The sequence below is a fragment of the Rutilus rutilus genome (assembly GCF_951802725.1).
Source record: "Rutilus rutilus genome assembly, chromosome: 4".
Taxonomy (NCBI): Eukaryota; Metazoa; Chordata; class Actinopteri; order Cypriniformes; family Leuciscidae; genus Rutilus; species Rutilus rutilus.
In genome coordinates, this window is record NC_140212.1 from 20,336,740 (window position 1) to 20,355,099 (window position 18,360).

General features: G+C 38.2%; 3 protein-coding genes across 3 annotated transcripts; 1 reads left to right on the top strand and 2 right to left on the bottom strand.

Annotated features, from left to right (window-relative positions):
* Positions 1 to 666: 666 nt before the first annotated feature.
* alg10 (ALG10 alpha-1,2-mannosyltransferase) lies at positions 667 to 5,535 on the bottom strand. Its single transcript, XM_084406357.1, has 3 exons — positions 4,812 to 5,535; positions 4,531 to 4,728; positions 667 to 2,603 (listed from the first exon to the last, which is right to left on the bottom strand). The coding sequence occupies exons 1-3, from the start codon at positions 4,974 to 4,976 to the stop codon at positions 1,545 to 1,547; spliced, it is 1,422 nt and encodes a 473-aa protein (XP_084262483.1). The 5' UTR covers positions 4,977 to 5,535; the 3' UTR covers positions 667 to 1,544.
* A 184-nt stretch (positions 5,536 to 5,719) lies between these two features.
* tprkb (Tp53rk binding protein) lies at positions 5,720 to 6,972 on the top strand. The gene is made up of 4 exons (XM_084406359.1): positions 5,720 to 5,970; positions 6,320 to 6,442; positions 6,536 to 6,712; positions 6,788 to 6,972. The coding sequence occupies exons 1-4, from the start codon at positions 5,830 to 5,832 to the stop codon at positions 6,872 to 6,874; spliced, it is 528 nt and encodes a 175-aa protein (XP_084262485.1). The 5' UTR covers positions 5,720 to 5,829; the 3' UTR covers positions 6,875 to 6,972.
* Positions 6,973 to 7,091: 119 nt separating this feature from the next.
* Positions 7,092 to 13,563, bottom strand: LOC311288766 (L-threonine ammonia-lyase-like). The gene is made up of 7 exons (XM_084406358.1): positions 13,383 to 13,563; positions 12,069 to 12,281; positions 11,802 to 11,983; positions 11,583 to 11,713; positions 10,208 to 10,356; positions 9,330 to 9,419; positions 7,092 to 9,211 (listed from the first exon to the last, which is right to left on the bottom strand). Exons 2-7 carry the CDS (start codon positions 12,244 to 12,246, stop codon positions 8,970 to 8,972), a joined length of 972 nt encoding a protein of 323 aa, XP_084262484.1. The 5' UTR covers positions 12,247 to 12,281; positions 13,383 to 13,563; the 3' UTR covers positions 7,092 to 8,969.
* Between the last annotated feature and the right edge of the window lie 4,797 nt (positions 13,564 to 18,360).

Here is an 18,360-nt window from a genome sequence, read left to right on the forward strand (position 1 = left end):
CTTCATCGCGTGGTGATCCTAAGCACCCGTCCAAAGCCTGTAGATTTTCGTCTACTATGGTGGCGAAGTCTTACAGAGCGGCGGGACAGGCAGCTGCCTCTTTGCATGCCATGGCCATCTTGCAGGTTTACCAGGCCAAGATGCCGTGACATGCACGAGGGTAGGACAGACCCAGGGCTCTTCGATGAGCTGCGCGCCGCCACCGACCTCGCTCTCCGAGCGACGAAGGTGACCGCGCGCTCCCTGGGTCTGGTGACGTCCACAGCTGTGGTCCAGGAGCGACATCTCTGGCTGAACCTGGCCGATATGCGTGAGCCCGAGCGGACTCGTCTGCTCGATGCTCCCATATCCCAGGCCGGCCTTTTCGGCGTTGCCGTCGAGGACTTTGCCCAGCAGTTCTCGACCGCCCAGAAGCAGACTGAGGCGATCAAGCACATTCAGTCTTGTTTTCTGTTTTTTATGATTAAAGCAAGGACAAATATCTGCCAATGCTGAGGAAGATGCAATGTTTAATGCAACGACGCTATGAATTTATGACTTTCTGCTCTGATTTAGGAGTTTTTTAAGGCCTATATTTTTGTAAGGGAGAATTGAGACTTTTAAGGACCCACAGAAACCCTGTGATATTTATTTAAAAAAAAGAAACATTGAAAATAACTCTATGGTGACTGGTGCAAACAGATGACAGGGTTTCTTTATTTGTTCACCTCCCCTACTATGATGGCCGCTACAGTCTGAGGATAAGATATTATGCATACATTTTTAGCCCTTGTTTCCAGAAGAAATCTTAGACTGCCACCTTGTGGAAAACACAAGGCTTGTAATGTAGAATAAACGAAGGCATCTGCTCAACTGTACTGAACTACTCGGAAATTGACAGTAAAACAATTGAAGGTACAGAGGTAATGAATATGTTCACTTCTGTTTCTGTATCAAAACAAATTTAATACCCCTCAAAAAAGAATGAGAGGAAATACCAATGAAAAACACAGAACAAACAAAAGAACTTGGAAAACATAGACATCAACCTATTAAGAGTGAGAAATTAGCATTTGAAATTACAAGAGAAAACTAATGTCTACCATAAAAAAACAAGGTTTAACAATGAAATACGGAAATACAAAATAAGACCACAGTTAACAACAACCACCATAAAATGATTATCCTAATTCAATGAACTCACACATGATTTAAAACGCAAACACAACATGAATGACAGGTGTAAACACTGCTTGTACTTAATATGAGGCGAAAATGTAATTCTGAATGGGTGGGTCAGAAAGATGGTTTCATCCAACACTACTCTGCATATTTTTATACACAGAATTTTTATAGTATACAAAGTAAACTAAAACAAACTCCTGATTATACATGTACAAATAAATTAATATCACCATTGGCTTAAATAACCGCAAATTGAGCATTTGAAGATGTCATGGCATCATGTCACATAAAATTCATTCATTATTGATATATGGTGAAAACGTTTCTTTTGCGTATAGAAAATGTGAAACGAACAGCTTTAATTCATTATTCAGGTCAAGTCACCACATGAATCTTTGCGCAGCCGTACTGTCGGGCCACTGAAATGTTTTACAGATGAATATATAGACTGTAGCAGCATTAACTGCAGTATAGAAGCTAAACTCAAGCAGGAGTCTGGGTAAAGACGGCACAGGGACGTGAACGCGATAGAACAGATACGGGAGGATGAAATATCGAAACTCCAAGAGTTTCTGCGGAACGGTCGCCGCCACGAGACACGTGCAGAACACCAGACACCAGAACAGAGACTTGGACCTCAAAGTATCCAGAAAGTTCCATACTGCGAACACATATCCAGGGACTAAAAGGAAACGGACAAGGTCATGTCTCTGAAAAATCCTATTCCACACGTAAAACGGAAAGTGCCGGTTGTCTGCGAGCAGGTACTTGTGAACAAAAGTGAATTTCCAGACCAGAAACAGGAAGGACGTCATCAGCACGGCATAAATTAAGGGTTGCTTTCTTAAAGACTGCAGAAACCGGACGACCCTTTGGTAACTCATTGAGGTAGGAAGAGAAAATACGAGCGCAAATGACAGGAAATAGAAAATCTGAGGGAAGTTCAGACATGCTTCGTGACTACTGCGGTCTCCGACCACAATTCCGTCGTTCAACGCCGTGAAAACCACGAAGAGAACGGCTACGGCGATGTACGGCCACGTGGACAAGAACACTGCTTTTATATTGTAGGGCGTTTTCAGGAAATCCAACAGGAAACGCATCACTCTCATCGCACCATTGATGGTTAGAGGGATCTGAGAGGGGGATTTTTCCTCCCGCTTCTTCGACTGTTCGGTTCGCCAGGTCTCGTCCATTTTTTGGGCCACCACGGTGCCGGCGCAGAACGCCACCCAGATGATGTTGGTCTGGCGGAAGAGGACGGCGCAGACGCCGAGGAACGCCGCCGCTTTGTGGCATCCGTACAGAGTCATGAGGTACATGAAGAGCGTGAAGAACGTGGAGCCGGCGTCGGTGTAATACAGGAACGTGAAGAAGTACAGCACGGGGAACGTGGACAGAGCCAGGGCAGAGAATATTCTACGAGAGGCAGAACGGGACTAGAGAGAGAGAGAGAATGAAATATGATAATAGGATTACACATTCAATTGTTTTTGAGGCGTCATTCAGCGTGGGCTATGTCGTTGCTAAGGTGGTTTGTGTGGTCGCTAGGTGCCTTTGTTGAGGTTATTACTTTTCTAAGCGATCAGATTTACTGTTTTTGCTTGGTGGACAATGAAACAGGCTAAACCAATAGACTGTTGACACTACACACCTTAGCAACCGCATAGCAACACCCAACAATTCAATTATGAGTTTTGCATGTGCAAATATCAGTCACAGTTTCTTTGGATAATGTGTTTAGATACCCTGCAATAACTATTAATTGAAAACTCCTTGTCTCCTGTACTGAATATTCTGTCCCCACCCCCTTATGGTGATTAAAAAAAAATTAAATAAAAAACAATAACAAAAAATTATTTTGAGGGATAAATTACAAAATGTTTGAGTGTCTCAAAACATTGAATTTGTCAGTATTTCTTTATTTTGTGCTCGTCTCCAAACCTAGCATCCCCATCAATAATCAATATTTGAATACATTTCTTATAATAAAATTATAAACTGTTTAACGTCAGGGGAATTCTATTTTTATTCAAACTTTTAAAGCATCAGTTTAATAACATTTATATGTACAATTTGTATTATTATTATTATTATTATTATTTTTTTTATAACAAAGCCTTCCTGTTCCCTATATTACACCAGATTTTTAGACTGAGTTTTCCAATAGAGTGTATATTTGGTTATGGTTTATCATTTTTATCATTTATAACACAAACTTAATTCATTTTCATGATGAAAATAGAAACATTTCACACCTTAGCAACTGCATAGCAACACCCAACAATTTTGTTTGTTTTGCTTGTCACAGTTTTATCAGATAAAAAAAATATATATATATATATATATATTTACTATATTTAATATTAATAAATTATAATATATTTATAGAAACTTTTGTCCTCTGTCTAGCATGATTTTGGAGAAAATAATAAAATAATAAATATTATTATTATTTTGAAGGATACATTTTAATATCTTCAAACTTTTAATGATATCTCTTTAATTTTATAAGTTTATAAGAGAGTCAAAATGTTAAATTAATTAGCATATTTTGAGCTTGCCTCTTAACCAATAATACATTTATATACAGTTTTAAAATCAAGTAAATTCTACTTTTTTATAATAAAAATAAATAAATAAATAACCTGTCTGCTGTTATTACCTTGATGCCAAGCATTTTAGAAAACAATTGAGTTTTCCAATAGCGTTTATATTTGGTTATGGTTTTGGTTATACAGGAGAGTTTATTATATTTTAAATATAACATTTCAGATTTGTGTTTATAATACAGAGTATTTTAAATATGACTAACAGAAATGTCTGTTAATAAAAAAAAAAACTAATATAAATACAATGTGAAAAATACAGATTTTTAAACATTATACATTTTAAAGTTGAGCAAGGCCATAATATGTGTGTGTGTGTGTGTGTGTGTGTGTGTGTGTAGATAGATGTATAGATATAGTGTGTGTGTGTGTGTGTGTGTTATATATAACTACTATTAGTTTACATTAGTTAACTAACAAGAGCAATACATTTGTTAAAGTATTCATTAATCTTTCTTAATATTAGCTAATAAAATCAAGTGTTCATTGTAAGTCCATGTCAGCTCAGGTCCATTAAATATTAACATCTTTTTGATTTCAATAAATGTGTTATTAAATGTTTAAATTAGCATTAACTAAGATTAATAAATGTTTAAGAAATATTTCGCATTGTTATTTCATGTTAACTAATGTAAACAAATGGAACCTTATTCTAAAGTGTTACCAATATTTAACTTAAAATGAATACACTTATGTGCAGCTAACTGAAGAATCACCATTTAACTTATATGAAAAAAAATGAGATCAAATCATACACCTTATCTTTGATGTGCAGCCTGCAGATGATCAGATAGATGATGTAGAGATTGCCACTATTAAAGAGCAGATTGATGAACCTCAGCATGGCTGTAGAGCAAACCACCCTGCCCTTCAGATCTGCCAGCCAAACCACCGGCCTGATCAGACCCACTGATGCCAGATACAGCCCAGGAAGAGTGGTGATCATCGGATCCCACTGTGGAAGAACACACATGTCCATTAATGACCAAACACACACACATACTTACTGAGAGATTCACGCATCATTTACAACCATACCTCATTAAACTTCCCATCACAGTACTTCTGCGCTTGAGGGACATGGAATATCTCATCCATGTACGGATCTCTCTGTTCCCGTGTGATTTTGGAGAACAGAAGGCAGGATATGAGAAAGTTAACGCTGCACAGAGCCGTGAAGATATAAACCTCAAATCTCTCCATCCTTACTCAAACAAACAAACTCGATCTTTGATGTTATTACGCTTATGGAAATGAGTGGTATATGAGGATGATTAAGATAGTATGCGATGCATTAATTTTTTGTGAGCGATATTCATCCGGAGTTTCAAAAATGTGCAAATGTATGCAAAAATCGCATTTTTAAGTTTTGGTTTTTGACAGCTTAGTGGTGCGTCACATACTAGAGTCCGTGTGGAAACCGGTCGCGAATAATTAGTTCCCACTTAGATGTTGTCGGTGATTATTAAAATAATAATAATACATCTTTTGTCCGTACTAATGTTGCCATATTTTAATATGCGCATCACCTATACTATAGTATTGTTCCTTATTACTTTTCTTATTAAACATCTGATTAAGTAATTTTGACAAAAGTAACAGAAGACTTGCTTTCTACTTTAGAATTATTTGATTTTACTTACTGCATATACCATCTGTGTAGTGACACCGAAAAACATGACGCCGAGTTAAAAAAATACACAATAAAAAGTTAAAATACAAGTGTTATTATTATTTAGGTTGACCAATTAGAAACAACTTCTGGGCCGATAGCCCCCGATTTGACTTTAATACCGAGCACTGCATTAGTGCTTTTTTATTTCTATAGTTGTCTTATACTTTTATAAACTAAGACTTGACCGTAGACTATTTAACGAATGCCTTTTTAAAATATATGGAATATTACCAACGCAATGACATTGATCTCAAGACGGAACATTCCCAGCAACAAATTACGGTGTCACAGTATTATTATTCCGTCCGTGGACACACTGGGTAGCGCGTGCTGTCTAACGTTAAATAAAGTTGATGTACCGGAGGCATTAAAATATTAATAATGCAGCTTACACAAGACTTAGAACTGTTTCCTGAATACACAGTGACTCAACTGCTCTTCAAAGATGTGAAAAATGCGACGGAGTTGAGAAAAATGGCAGTGAATGGAGAAATAAAAGGCGCCTTGATCAATCCATCAATGGTAAGAGCACGTAACGTTAATTATGTATTTTTATGATTCTAAACTTTGCGTAAAACCCCCAATGTTATACATAGTTGACGCCGAAATACTATGGTCTCAAAAAGTACTATGGGAATACCATGTTTTGGGTGTTATCATATCATGGCGATAGATAGATAGATAGATAGATAGATAGATAGATAGATAGATAGATCTGTTTTGGATGGTATCGCCGTTTTTGAATATTTACCATGGTATACTATAGTACTACTATGATATTATGATATGGTAAGTGATGTAACTTTTTCCTATTGTTCTGCTGTTATCATAGTTTTGCTGTATATTTACTAATTTGTTGTTCTCTGTAAAGGTTGTGGACGCATTCCAGATCCTGGTGGCAGCAAATAAAGCAGTTCACCTACATGAAATTGGGAAAATGAAAACCCGGAGCCTTTATTCGGAAATAATTTTTAATCTTTCACCCACAAACAACGTAAGTGACGTTCCAGTACAGAGAAACAGCTGACAATAACTTTATTTGGTTTACAGGGTGCAATTTTAACATTAATTTTATTGGACCTCCCAGATATCCGAAGCGTTCAAAAGGTTCGGGGTCTCAGACAGTGACAGTGCGGTTCATATTGTGTTAGTACACAATAAAGAAGAGAACCTGAACGTCGATGACATCATCTCAAAGGTGGACGGACAACAGATTCCTGTTGATCAAGTGTCCGATTTGATGGATGCTGCAAAAATTAAAAAGGTTTGTCTCCTTTTGGACAGTACTGATGTTGAACAATCTTGTGTATTGAAAGTACATGTATTTCTCTCTTTACAGCTCTACAAAGTCGCACCGCAGGAGGAAAAGTGCGGCAGCCTTTTGGACGCTGTTGTTTGCAGGATGGCCACTAAAGATGTTGCATAGAGAATATATAGGTGTTGATCTGTAAACAAAAGCCTATTTATTTGAAATTCCTTGGTTTTATAATATTTTTTTTTACAAATAAATGATCTTGAAGTTCATTGGCTATTTTGCTGTATCTCTACTTTTCAGATATTCTACACAGAAAAATGGGAAAATTTCTACTTTTCTACTTTTACTTGTGATACATTAACATTCTTTAATGCAGATGTGAGTATGTGTGAGCCGTTAAAACGTAAACTAATGAGATTTATCTAAAAAGGCTCTGAGAGAGGCTAATTTAAAGTGTATGATTTACATTTATGCATTTAGCAAACACTTTTATCCAAAGTGACTTATGTAGCGTCTGGACCAATCAGATACACACAGATTATGCATTATATTTAATGAATAATCCAGCAAACTCACTCTCCCAACAAAGGCCTGTGAAACTCCCCCCCCCAAAACTAACATCACAAGTGAAGCTTACACACTGGCAGAACACGGTGTCCTGTTACAGGACACATTGAGACTGATAAGAGTTTTACGACCCCAAAAAGGAATTTGCAGAGGGCTGTGACGCTCACTTAATTCTTGCTGAGGATTTTAAATAAACCATGTTAATCCTATATATTCTATATATAACCACTTGACAAATATATATAAACATGCATCTAATTTTCTCATCTAATGATTTTCTTTTATGTGGTTTGGCCTTTGTATTCTTGTAAACTTTTGGGATTGATGTTTCAGACTTTGTTGCATACTATGGTTTACCAAAATCATATGTGTGGCAGGTTTAGTCTCTATGAACTCCAATCTTCGTCCCCCATTTTTTGTAATTTACATTACATTTTGCTAACTTTGTGACGCATTAGTATTATAAGCGTCTTAAAGATTCTTGTGTTAAACATCCAATCAAATTACATGTTCAAAGGCCTGCTTGAACAATGGGTCGTAAAGAAATTTCCCTCCAAAGGAAAACCCTTCTTATTGGCTCACACACCTCCAGAGGGTGTGACATCTTCACGCTTTAAAAGTCACTGATCACAAGATCAGCCCCCTCTCTCGTACTCTTTTCTGGAATGCTGACGTGAAGATGATGCTGAACTAGAAGTTTTCTAAGGACCCTCCAAGCTTGTGCCAGGCTGCGGCCTTCTCTTTCCATTCACCAAAGACCCTCTGACTCCCACTGGTTCTCTCTCATCAAGACCACATCAGCAAAGATCAACTGGAGCCTCAACAAATTGCATCAGGACAGTTTAATTCAAATGGGTTCACGGGACAAGCAGGTTAATTGATTGTAATATTAATTTACGACATTAAGTTAATTATATTAACTGATCCAAATATTCATAATCAATTATAACTAGTTATTGATTATTAATATTTCATAGAGATAATTTGCTACACTTACAATAGAGGAACACAAGCAATTCATCACAGAGCCGACATTTGATTTTTACCTGATATGTCAATTGTACATTAACAAGAATCAAGTCCTTTATAATATCAAATGTATATATATCATATGCATGTTTACTTTAAATGAAAAAGCCAAATTTTCACTTTCCATCAAGGCGTCTTCTGATCAACTTTTTGATGTCTAAAATACTCATTTCATACCTCCAGTATGTGAAATATGCAAAAAGATACTGTAGTTGTCAACATTAATAATGTTACGAATGTTAAAAAGAGATTAAACAGCACGATATGTATAACACTGCATATTAGGCAAGTTAGCAAATCACACTGGGAAAAAAAAACTTGGAGAAGAAGAAACTTGGCACAGATAAAGCAGGAGGGATGTGATTCAAAACCTCATATTTTTATGATGACCACTGATGTTTATTTCTTCACAGTGTTTTCATATCTAATAATATGTATTGGTTATTGTACAATTTTAGTGTTATGCACTTGAATGGTAATTAATGCATTAAATCATAAAAACAAGCGAATGTGGCTAGTGGAATATTCATCGAATTTTCTCACCCTCGTGTCCTGAATTATTTTATTACGTTTGTGGACACAAAAGGAGACATTTTGTATAACTGCTGTTTTCTATATAATGATTTTCTGGAGTCCATGGCCACTATTTTTGATACATTTTTGAGTGAGCTTAGTCCGGGAAGTTGCTAAGCTCGTCTTTGCCAATGTTTCCTCCGCTGAGAATGACCACCACACTCTTGTCACAGATATCTGGAATTTTGTCACTGGTGACGGCAGCGAACGCCGCAGTACCTGAAGGTTCAACAACGAGACCAGCCTTATAAAGCGTGGAAACGGCAGATTTGATCTCCTCGTCGGTCACCAGCACAATGTCCTCCACGTACTTCTGACAAAGCTCATACGGCAAGGTACCTGAGGTTCAATCCCAATATACAAGTTTCAGTTAGCTCAAATAAAAATGAATCTTAAATAATGTAAAGTTATAAGAAAGTACACTGCCGTAAAGTTTCATTTAAAGTAGATTTCATACCTGCAAATGGTGGCGCTAGCCCCGAAGCGATGCTTTTAGCATCCATACCAACAGGCTTCTTCTCAATGAAGCTCTTGTACATTGTACACGCTGTTGAAAATCAAGAGGTTTTAACAATGTGCACCTGAACAACTCTGATAAGGTCACGGGTTGCGTTGTTTTGGTTCAGAAGGAACTGTAAAAGGAGGCTGCAGTTTGTTTGTGGAGCTCTACAACTGTACTACAGCCTCACTGAATGTGCTAATGCAGGTTCAAGTAGGGTGTGCAAAGGTAAATGGTAAAATGGTAAATGGACTGCATTTATAGCGCTTTCAACAGACCCATGGCCACCAAAGCGCTTTACATATTGCCACACATTCACCCATTCATACATGTTCATGATACATGATAGGACACCCTATCATTACGTTCGGACCGAATGCAATGATTGGACGATCATTTTTTTGGTCCTATGACTTCCACAGAAGATATAAATATATATATATATATATATATATATATATATAAAATATATATATTTAGAGCACTTCTATTGTTTGTGAAGAGAGTTTTAACCAGTATAACAAAGAGTGTTTATGAAAAACATTAATTATCCTAGTTTTAAGGGAATTAGATCATAAAAATATCTTAATTTAATTATGATTTACATGACTTTTTCTTAATACGATTGCTTGAAGGTTCAGTGCTGGGATATTATCATTAACTACAGCTAAAACCATACAAAAATGTCATTATTTAAAATAAAATAAATATTAGCAAATATTTTTTTTTAAACGTATTTTATTTCATCTATTTGCCGAGGCAACATTTTTTAAATGGCATCATTTCTTGAGCATGACTCTCAAACATCAATTTTAAAAGGTAGGTGGCATATTCACCTCCTTCTGGTTCCACTCCATAGATTTTTGTGTTCTCACAACCAGACAGTTTGACGGCAGCTGCCACACCAGCAAGTAACCCTCCTCCACCACAGCAAACCACCACCACATCTGGACAGGGCACAACCTCCAGGATCTCAAAACCTAAGCTATCATTGGAAAAAGACACTAGCATGAGTGAACCAATTATAATACAACATTTCATGCAAAATGAAAATGCCATCATTTACCAACTCTGAGCTGTATGACATTATTTTCTAGTTTTTGCAACCCAAAAGTAGATTGTGGACAGGTTCACACAGCTCTTTTCCATACAAGTTTCATTAATACTGATAAAACTTTTATTTTATACATTTATGATACCTTTAATGTTCTTTTTGGAGCTTGACAGTCACAGTTACTGTTGGGGGTAACGAATTACAAGTAACATGAGTTATGTAATCAGATTACTTTTTTTCAAGTAATGAGTAAAGTAACACATTACTTTTTTAATTTACAAAATATCTGAGTTACTTTTTCAAATAAGTAACGCAAGTTTACTGACTGACAGCTCTCCTGTCTCCATGTTGAGAGGAATCGTGAGTAAGTGAAGAGGCACTGTGTTCTGGGTGACATAATGCTTATTCTAGTTCTAGACTAAATGCGAGTAGGCATTAACTTATCTAACTTCTAATTCAGTATTTAAAAGTCAGAATATTTCTCAAATCTGAAATAATTAAATATGTTAAATAACACAAATATACTTTATTTAATCTCTTTATTAACCAATGTCTTTGCAGCTGACCATCCGTGATTCAGTTCAACCATACAAATAAGTAAAAATGACTTTAGATAAACATCACATTTGTGTTTATTTTTATTGCTGAATTAAAAGTGTTAAACTTTCTTCTTTTGTCTCCTATTCTTCTGCAACCCAAAATGGCAGCACAGCTGAAAAGTTTATTTGAGCTTCGCCCTCTACTGTACAACCGTGAATTTGCATGAGGCTTATTCATTTCTCTTTCAGTGTGTGAAAGGAACTTTACATTTGCCAAGAACATGTCTGTTGTTATTAAAAAACAAACAGGCAAGCCCAGCCCAGGTGGGAAAAAGTAATGCAAAAGTAACATTGCACATTACTTACCATAAAAAAATTAACACAATTAGTTACTTTTTAGGGAGTAACGCGATTTGTAACTCATTACTTTTTAGAAGTAACTTTCCCCAACACTGGTCACCATTCAATTTCACAATAGAGGAAACATTCCTCAAAATACCTCCTGTAGTGTAAAACTAAAGAAAGTCATGCAGGTTCGGAATGATATAAGGGGTGAGTAAATAAAGACAAAGATTTTCATGCTTTGGATGACCTATTTCTTTAAATCCCAGATTTAACCTGGCATGTCCAGCGATAAGGTCCGGATCATCATAGGAATGTAGAAAAGTCATGCTGTCCTCTCGAACACATCGGTTAACAACATCCATGAGACGAGCAGTTGGCGCTCTTTCAACCTCAACTCCCAAACTCTACAAATGTTTGACACATTTTGTTTTGTTAAAGATTCAATAAAGAAAAAAGTGCATCTGCAAAGTGTATAAATAAAGTGTGGAATACTTGTATCAGCAGAGATCTGGAGATGGGGGCGGTTTCTGGCATCACCACTTTGCCTTTGGATCCATAATGCTTACATGCATACGCAAAAGACTTCCCATAATTCCCAGCAGACATGGTCACAAAATTGTCTCCTTTGAGTCTCCTGGCAAACTGGTTTGCAACACCTCTTATTTTAAAAGAACCTGCAGGACGAGGAAAGACAAGTTTAAAAACTTTGTATGCTACACTGTATGCAACCATAACCAAATCAAACAGACACAAACCGACCCGTCCTTTGCATGTTCTCCAGTTTGATGTGAATTTCGCCGGATGTTTTGAGCGGCAGTGTGGTTTGGCACCATGGGATCATTGGTGTGTTGATCACATCCAGCGGGCTGAATCGCACAGTTCCACAGGCCTCTCTGAGCATCTCTACTGTAATGCTGTCTGTTGACACTTCTCCCATTGCTCTTGGGCGATCAATCAAACTTTCCTAGATTGCTAATGGATAAATAATGTACAAAATCGAAGTAAACATTTATTAATATATATATATATATATATATATATATAGTATAATTCATACATACTTTATTATCATTCAAAATAATTAGTGTATATCTTATGATTATTGTCGTTTTTTTATTAACAAATCGGATCCGGCACCTTATTTTGGGGATCCCCCATCTAATACACCACTGAAAGATATTTAAATGACCTATGTACTATAAAATGAAGTATAGTAACGATAATGTTATCAATAACTTGCTATATCCATGTATAAATGTATAAAAATGTATTAAGAAGTTAAAGAAATGCTGGCAATAACCATATTGGATTTGACTGCTATTTGCGTTTTCAACACATGACAATAAAATAGGCAATAAAAACTTTGATGCACTTCTGTTATTTGTGAAGCCGTTTTGTGAAACTTATGCATGGAATAATTAAGGCTTAATTTGGTTGTTGGAATAAAGTAAATAGGTCGCATGCCTACGCATCTTTTAAAGTCCCCCTGTGGTTATAATAAAGTTTTTAATGTTGTTTAAATGTCTGTGTGGTGTTTTTAATATACTTTTAGACAAACCATGTGCAAATTCATAAGTCAACACCATTGCTGAGTATTTTTCTCTTTAAAACTGCAGTGCTACATTTTTTCTAAATGTCATAATCATTTGTTAACAAACAAGTAGGCCTACTACATTGTTTAAATTAGGCTAATACATTTTTCGCTAACTGTGATTTTGTATATACATTTCTGAAATACATAACTTAGACAGTTACCTCTGATAACAGATCACTCTAAATTGTAACATGGACTCGTGCATTTTATGTAAAGCTGCTTTGAAATTATTTGTATTGTGAAAACTGTTAGCCGATACAAATAAATGTAAATTGAATTGAATTTAAAGACAGTCTCAAAAACGCGGTTTGAAATCGCTGGTGTTTCTGACGTCACAAACTACCACTGGGAACATGGTTTGTGTAACATTAGCAACACACTATTAGCTGTTTGATAACATAGGAGCAAAAGGCTAATCATATTGCTAAAATGATCATTTTGTCCCACGTTGCAAAGAGATACCATTGTGCAGCGTTTACCTCAGTAAGTTGGCCGAGAGAATCTGTGAGCTGGCATGAATGGAGGAGGGGCTAATTAACATATTCACATACACTACATAAAGCAAAGAAGGCTGAATCCAGCTTCTTATTCGCAGCTTCTATTGACGCTATCCGTTCCACCTTAAAAGTGAACTTCCGCGTTTGTTCCTCACGCTTAACTTAGGGACCGTGCAGTTTTTTCTCTTTTTCACGTTGTTTTTAGGGATTGTGTTGCTTTTGTGTCTATTTTCAGAATAAAAGAATAATAAACTATTTTGAAATGCAAATAACACTGATGTATCAGCGAAAATGGACTGTAAACATATAAAGGTACATCATTACAGTATTCTTTAATTATTGTATATCATCAGCTCAATTTAGGGACCATGTGGTTTTTCTCTTATTCACACTTTTTAGGGATCCTGTTACTATTGTGTCTATTTTCAGAAAAGAATATTAAACTATTTTGAAAGGTAAATATATATAACAACATCATTCTTTAATTATTGCACATGCCATCATTTGACTGCATTAAATAAAAAAAATTTAAAACAATTATTGCAAATTTCAATATCACGAGGTAAATATTGATTATTCCAGCTCCACGTTGGCATCAGTTATGAAGACTTCAGATGACCTATGAATTGATGGAATAGAACACCTACCCCTGCAAGGACTCCAGAACATCACACATGGATGATTATACAAAACAATCATGTTATCATTGCTTTATGCATATATAATCTTACAACTGTACTTTCTGATATCATCTCATTAAATGCTGTTGTGGTTTAACATAGAAACATACATTTTCTGTAAAGCTGCTTTGAAATGATATGTATTATGAAAAGTATAATACAAATGAATGTATGAATTAAATTTAATTGATTTGAAAGAGCCATTGGATTGTTGGTTACTGTACCATTTTGAAGTTATGGACCCAATCTGACAATACAGTTAGAAGAGCCATTAGGGGAGAGTGGGGTGAGTTGTGCCAGTTTTTACTCAAAGTGACTTTAAAGTGAGGCCATGGTAGTAATGCCTTCAACTTAAGGATGTACATATATTTCAGGATGTGGTGCATCCCTGAGAACAATAACTTTGGATCTGAAATAAATTGGATAAATTGCATAGGGATTTTGAATAGAACATAACTCTGGATCACAGTGTCATAGAGACAAGGGGGCGGGCTCATTTTACTTAGACGACCAATCAGTCTCTCAGGATCATTGTGAAGCTATCAAGCTACGCCCTAGCAACCATTTAGAGCACCATAGCAACACAATATATGATATTTGTTAATCATTTCAGTCAAAAAGGCTTTGGCAATAGATGCCTGTTGACATAGCGCTGTCTGTCAACTATGTAACATAAGAATAAAGTGACTAGGCTAATTTCTAAACATCCTATTGTGACATAGGTCACTTAAAAACGGAATAAAACTTCTCTTTAATAACATAGTGCAAACTCAAAACTGAAATCAGTGTTAGCTAAATTAAACAAATAACACGCAGGCCTAAGTCAAACAATGATGAGGCATGCCCATCTCCTCACTTCTCAAGATTATCCCCTGTGAGTATGTAGGTCTAGGTGGTCTGGATCTGGCACAACTTAACCCAGGCCCTTTGGCACAAATCACTCCAGACCCACAAGTTTGAAAAACTAGCATGATCCAGCAGTTAAGAGCTAACATCATGCTAACTGTATAGACTCATTGTGTAGCCTACTAAAGCACTAAAACATGTGTGAAATGTTTTCAAACTTGTCTATAATTGTTCAGACACTACAATCAAAAAACCTTAATCATAGAAATTTTACTTTGAAAGGGAAAAAACAGTTTTTTGCACTAAAATATGCTTAACTCTAATGCCATGTGTCTCTCTTCTTTGGAGGATGAGTAAAAGTGATTGCTTTTCAAAATGATGTGGTCACATGACCAATTTCTTCTATGGTTTTCCAGAAACAAGGGTGGACTATACTTCCCCCCTGGCACAAATCACCCCACTCTCCCCTATATTGTTGGCCCATTTGGGGGCGTTTCACTGATGCTTTATACCCAGTGTGCTTGACTATCATCATGCACAATTTTAGAATTTAGAATTTAGAAGATAAGGACCCATGAAGTTGACAAATGTGACAAAACAGTTAAAGTAGAATTTGCATTGTTGGCCCATTTGGAGGCACTATATCTCAGCTGCCTTTGAGGGTGCATTAAAAGTTGTGCTTAAAGTCCCACTCCGATCATATTTTGAGCTATTTTTAAACATTCTCAGTGGTCTTTAAATTATGATTATGCCATTTTTAGCCATAATCACAAAACCTGTGCCGTTTTCTGGGACTTTGCTTCAGCAGAGCGGCAGTAGCTCATTAGCAATTCGCCTCTGCGTTGTGGGCGGAGCCGTTGGCACGGAGACGACCCTCCCCCTCCTCTCCCTCAACTTCGCCTCGATATTTCATCCCTCCCACAGTGATCAATCAGGACATATTTAGTATCAGTGGATTGCTCGGAATTTCGGGATTATTAAGATGCTATACTGTCACCGCTCTATCTGAAAAACTGACTGACTCTCTCACGAGTGATGGGCTTGACACACGAGGGGACAAACGACTGCGACAGGCGAAACTCGTCGCCACCCGGCGTGTGCAAGTCTAACTTACTTGAACGAGCGTGGAATTTCACATGCACGAATGTCGCCTGTTGCTTGGCTGGAGGAGGCTGGCTGCCCTCTCTCATTATGTAATGATGTAATTACTGACGGGATCAGTCTGTGTTCTCCAAACTTTAGTTTTGACGATTGATAGACAGTGAAAAGTGACTTATTTGTTACAGTATGTGTTCCAATTTCAGCGCCACTATCGGAGCTCTGTTCACAATGACATGCAACGGCTTGTGTGTGTATGAGCTTGTGGCCCCGCCCAGTGGAGTTACTAGGTCACAACTCCAGTCTATTTTAGCCGGCATTTTAGCGTCTGCTACTGATTCACAGCCATTTGAATGCAGAAATACTCAGAAATACAACTTTGAGCTTATTTTTCTCAAGATATGTCCTCTAACATCAGAAAAATGCCACAAGAACATGTTAACACCTAGAAAAACATGATTTTCATCGGAGTGGGTCTTTAACTGTCACCATGCACAATTTCAGACATTTTTACTGTAGCATTTTGAAGTTATGGTCAGAAATGACAATACAGTTAGAATAGCCATTGCATTGTTGGGACATTTAGAGGTGCTATATCTCAGCTGCCTTTGAGGGTGTGCTAAAAGTTGCACTGGGGCCTTATACCCAGTGTGCTTGACAGTGTGCCCTCCGTCTCCTGAAGAGCTGCTCCCTTCATCTTACAGGCTGCGTTGCCTTCCTGTGGGAAACTAGACTTTGCGACCTGGGTGAGGGCTGCTGCTGTGGCCGCACCGGAGCAGATGTAGACAGCACAGGGGGATGCCCTTGGAGACTAGTTGGCGGGGGACAGCCCCAGGCGGGTCGGTGGTGGCAATAGCATCCCGCCAGGGCAGGATGTGTTTGATTGCCTCCATCTGCTTTTGTATTGCAGAGAACTGCTGAGCAAATTTCTCGACAGTGTCGCCAAAGAGACCGGCCTGGGAGATGGGGGAGTCAAGAAAGCAGACTTTGTCAACTTCCATCATCTTGGCCAGAGATGCCATTCCTGGACCACTAGTGTGGACATCGTCTCACCTTGCAGTCACCTGGAGGGTGATGTCCGTCACTGTCCGCAGTTCCTGAATCAACCTTGGGTCAGAACTTTCCTCATGCAGCTCTTTGAGTGCTTTGGCCTGGTATACTTGCAGGAGGGCCATAGCGTGCAAGGCGGAGGTAGCCTGTCCAGCAGTACTGTAAGCCTTGGCCGCAAGGTGGCATCACTTTTCTGGCATGAATGCACTGCAACTGCACACTCCATCTGGGGGATCTCCACGTTACGGATCTCCAAGTACCCCTTGGCTGCCCCACCGTCGAGTGCAGTGAGAACAGTGAAGGCAGCGATGTGGCTTCAGGCAGAAAAAGGTGCCTTCCACGACTTTTTGACCTCCTCATGCACCTCTAGGAAGAAAGGAACTGGGGCGGGACGCTGCTGTTCAGCATGCCCTGTGCCAAGAAACCAATCATCCAACAGTGAGTGTTCGGGACAAGGTAGAGGGTTCCACTCAAGCATCATGCTCGTGGCGGCCCGGGAAAGCATGGCAGTCAACTCTAGGTCAAACTCGAACAGCGCTATTCTCCATGAAGGAGGCAGTGCAGACGAGTCTTCATTCCCAGAGGAATCATTCCTAGGTCCCTCATGGGAAGGACCAGCAGCCTCACCCAGAAGTTCCACAGCCTGTGATGCGAAAGAGGTTTGGGAGGGCGGCGGGGACTGACCCGGCAGGAGAGCTCCGGCTATAACCCTCAGATCACCCTGTGTATTAACCGAAGTGGAAGGAATAGAGAAACCAGATCAGGATATAGCAGAGTGGACTCCACCTTTTTCAAGGTATTGGGCAAGTATCATCTTTCCGCAATGGGTAAATGACTCATCAACAAACGCTACCTCAGCATGCTTAGGACCCAGACAAGCGGGGCAGTGATCGTGGCTGTCAGATGGGGCCAGGAAACAACCACATCCAGAAACACACAGGTGGAATGACATCTTGAAAGAGACGCAACTCCACACCTGTGTTTGCGGGAAAAACTATTTTAGGGAAAAAAAGCTATTTTAAAGGAGAACTCGGTAACTCTAGCGAACTCTACTCACTTCTTCGCTGATTTTCCCTTTTGTTGTCGCATGTTTTCCCCACAAGCTCCCCCTACAGCTGTGGGAGGGTGTATATTTCACAACACGGTCGTAAAAAACTCACTAGCGGCGGCCTCCTCCCCCTCTCTACCGCTACTCATGTGCGTTTGTTTTGATCGGAGCAAGCCAACTGTATCGTGTGGAGCTATGTCTACCGAGGTGGGTAATCTGGTAATACATCATACATGCG

Bases quoted from the DNA above. Each gene is read 5' to 3' on its own strand.
- alg10 (XM_084406357.1), bottom strand. From the start codon at position 4,976: ATGGAGAGATTTGAGGTTTATATCTTCACGGCTCTGTGCAGCGTTAAC. The intron at 4,729-4,811 runs GTATGGTTGTAA...GTTCTTCCACAG, and splicing joins GTGATGGGAAGTTTAATGAG to TGGGATCCGATGATCACCAC. The intron at 2,604-4,530 runs GTGTATGATTTG...CTCTCTCTCTAG, and splicing joins GGCTGCACATCAAAGATAAG to TCCCGTTCTGCCTCTCGTAG.
- tprkb (XM_084406359.1), top strand. From the start codon at position 5,830: ATGCAGCTTACACAAGACTTAGAACTGTTTCCTGAATACACAGTGACT. The intron at 5,971-6,319 runs GTAAGAGCACGT...TTCTCTGTAAAG, and splicing joins CCTTGATCAATCCATCAATG to GTTGTGGACGCATTCCAGAT. The intron at 6,713-6,787 runs GTTTGTCTCCTT...CTCTCTTTACAG, and splicing joins ATGCTGCAAAAATTAAAAAG to CTCTACAAAGTCGCACCGCA.
- LOC311288766 (XM_084406358.1), bottom strand. From the start codon at position 12,246: ATGGGAGAAGTGTCAACAGACAGCATTACAGTAGAGATGCTCAGAGAG. The intron at 11,714-11,801 runs GTATTCCACACT...AAACATTTGTAG, and splicing joins CCAGATCTCTGCTGATACAA to AGTTTGGGAGTTGAGGTTGA. The intron at 9,212-9,329 runs GTATGAAATCTA...ATTGAACCTCAG, and splicing joins GCTAGCGCCACCATTTGCAG to GTACCTTGCCGTATGAGCTT.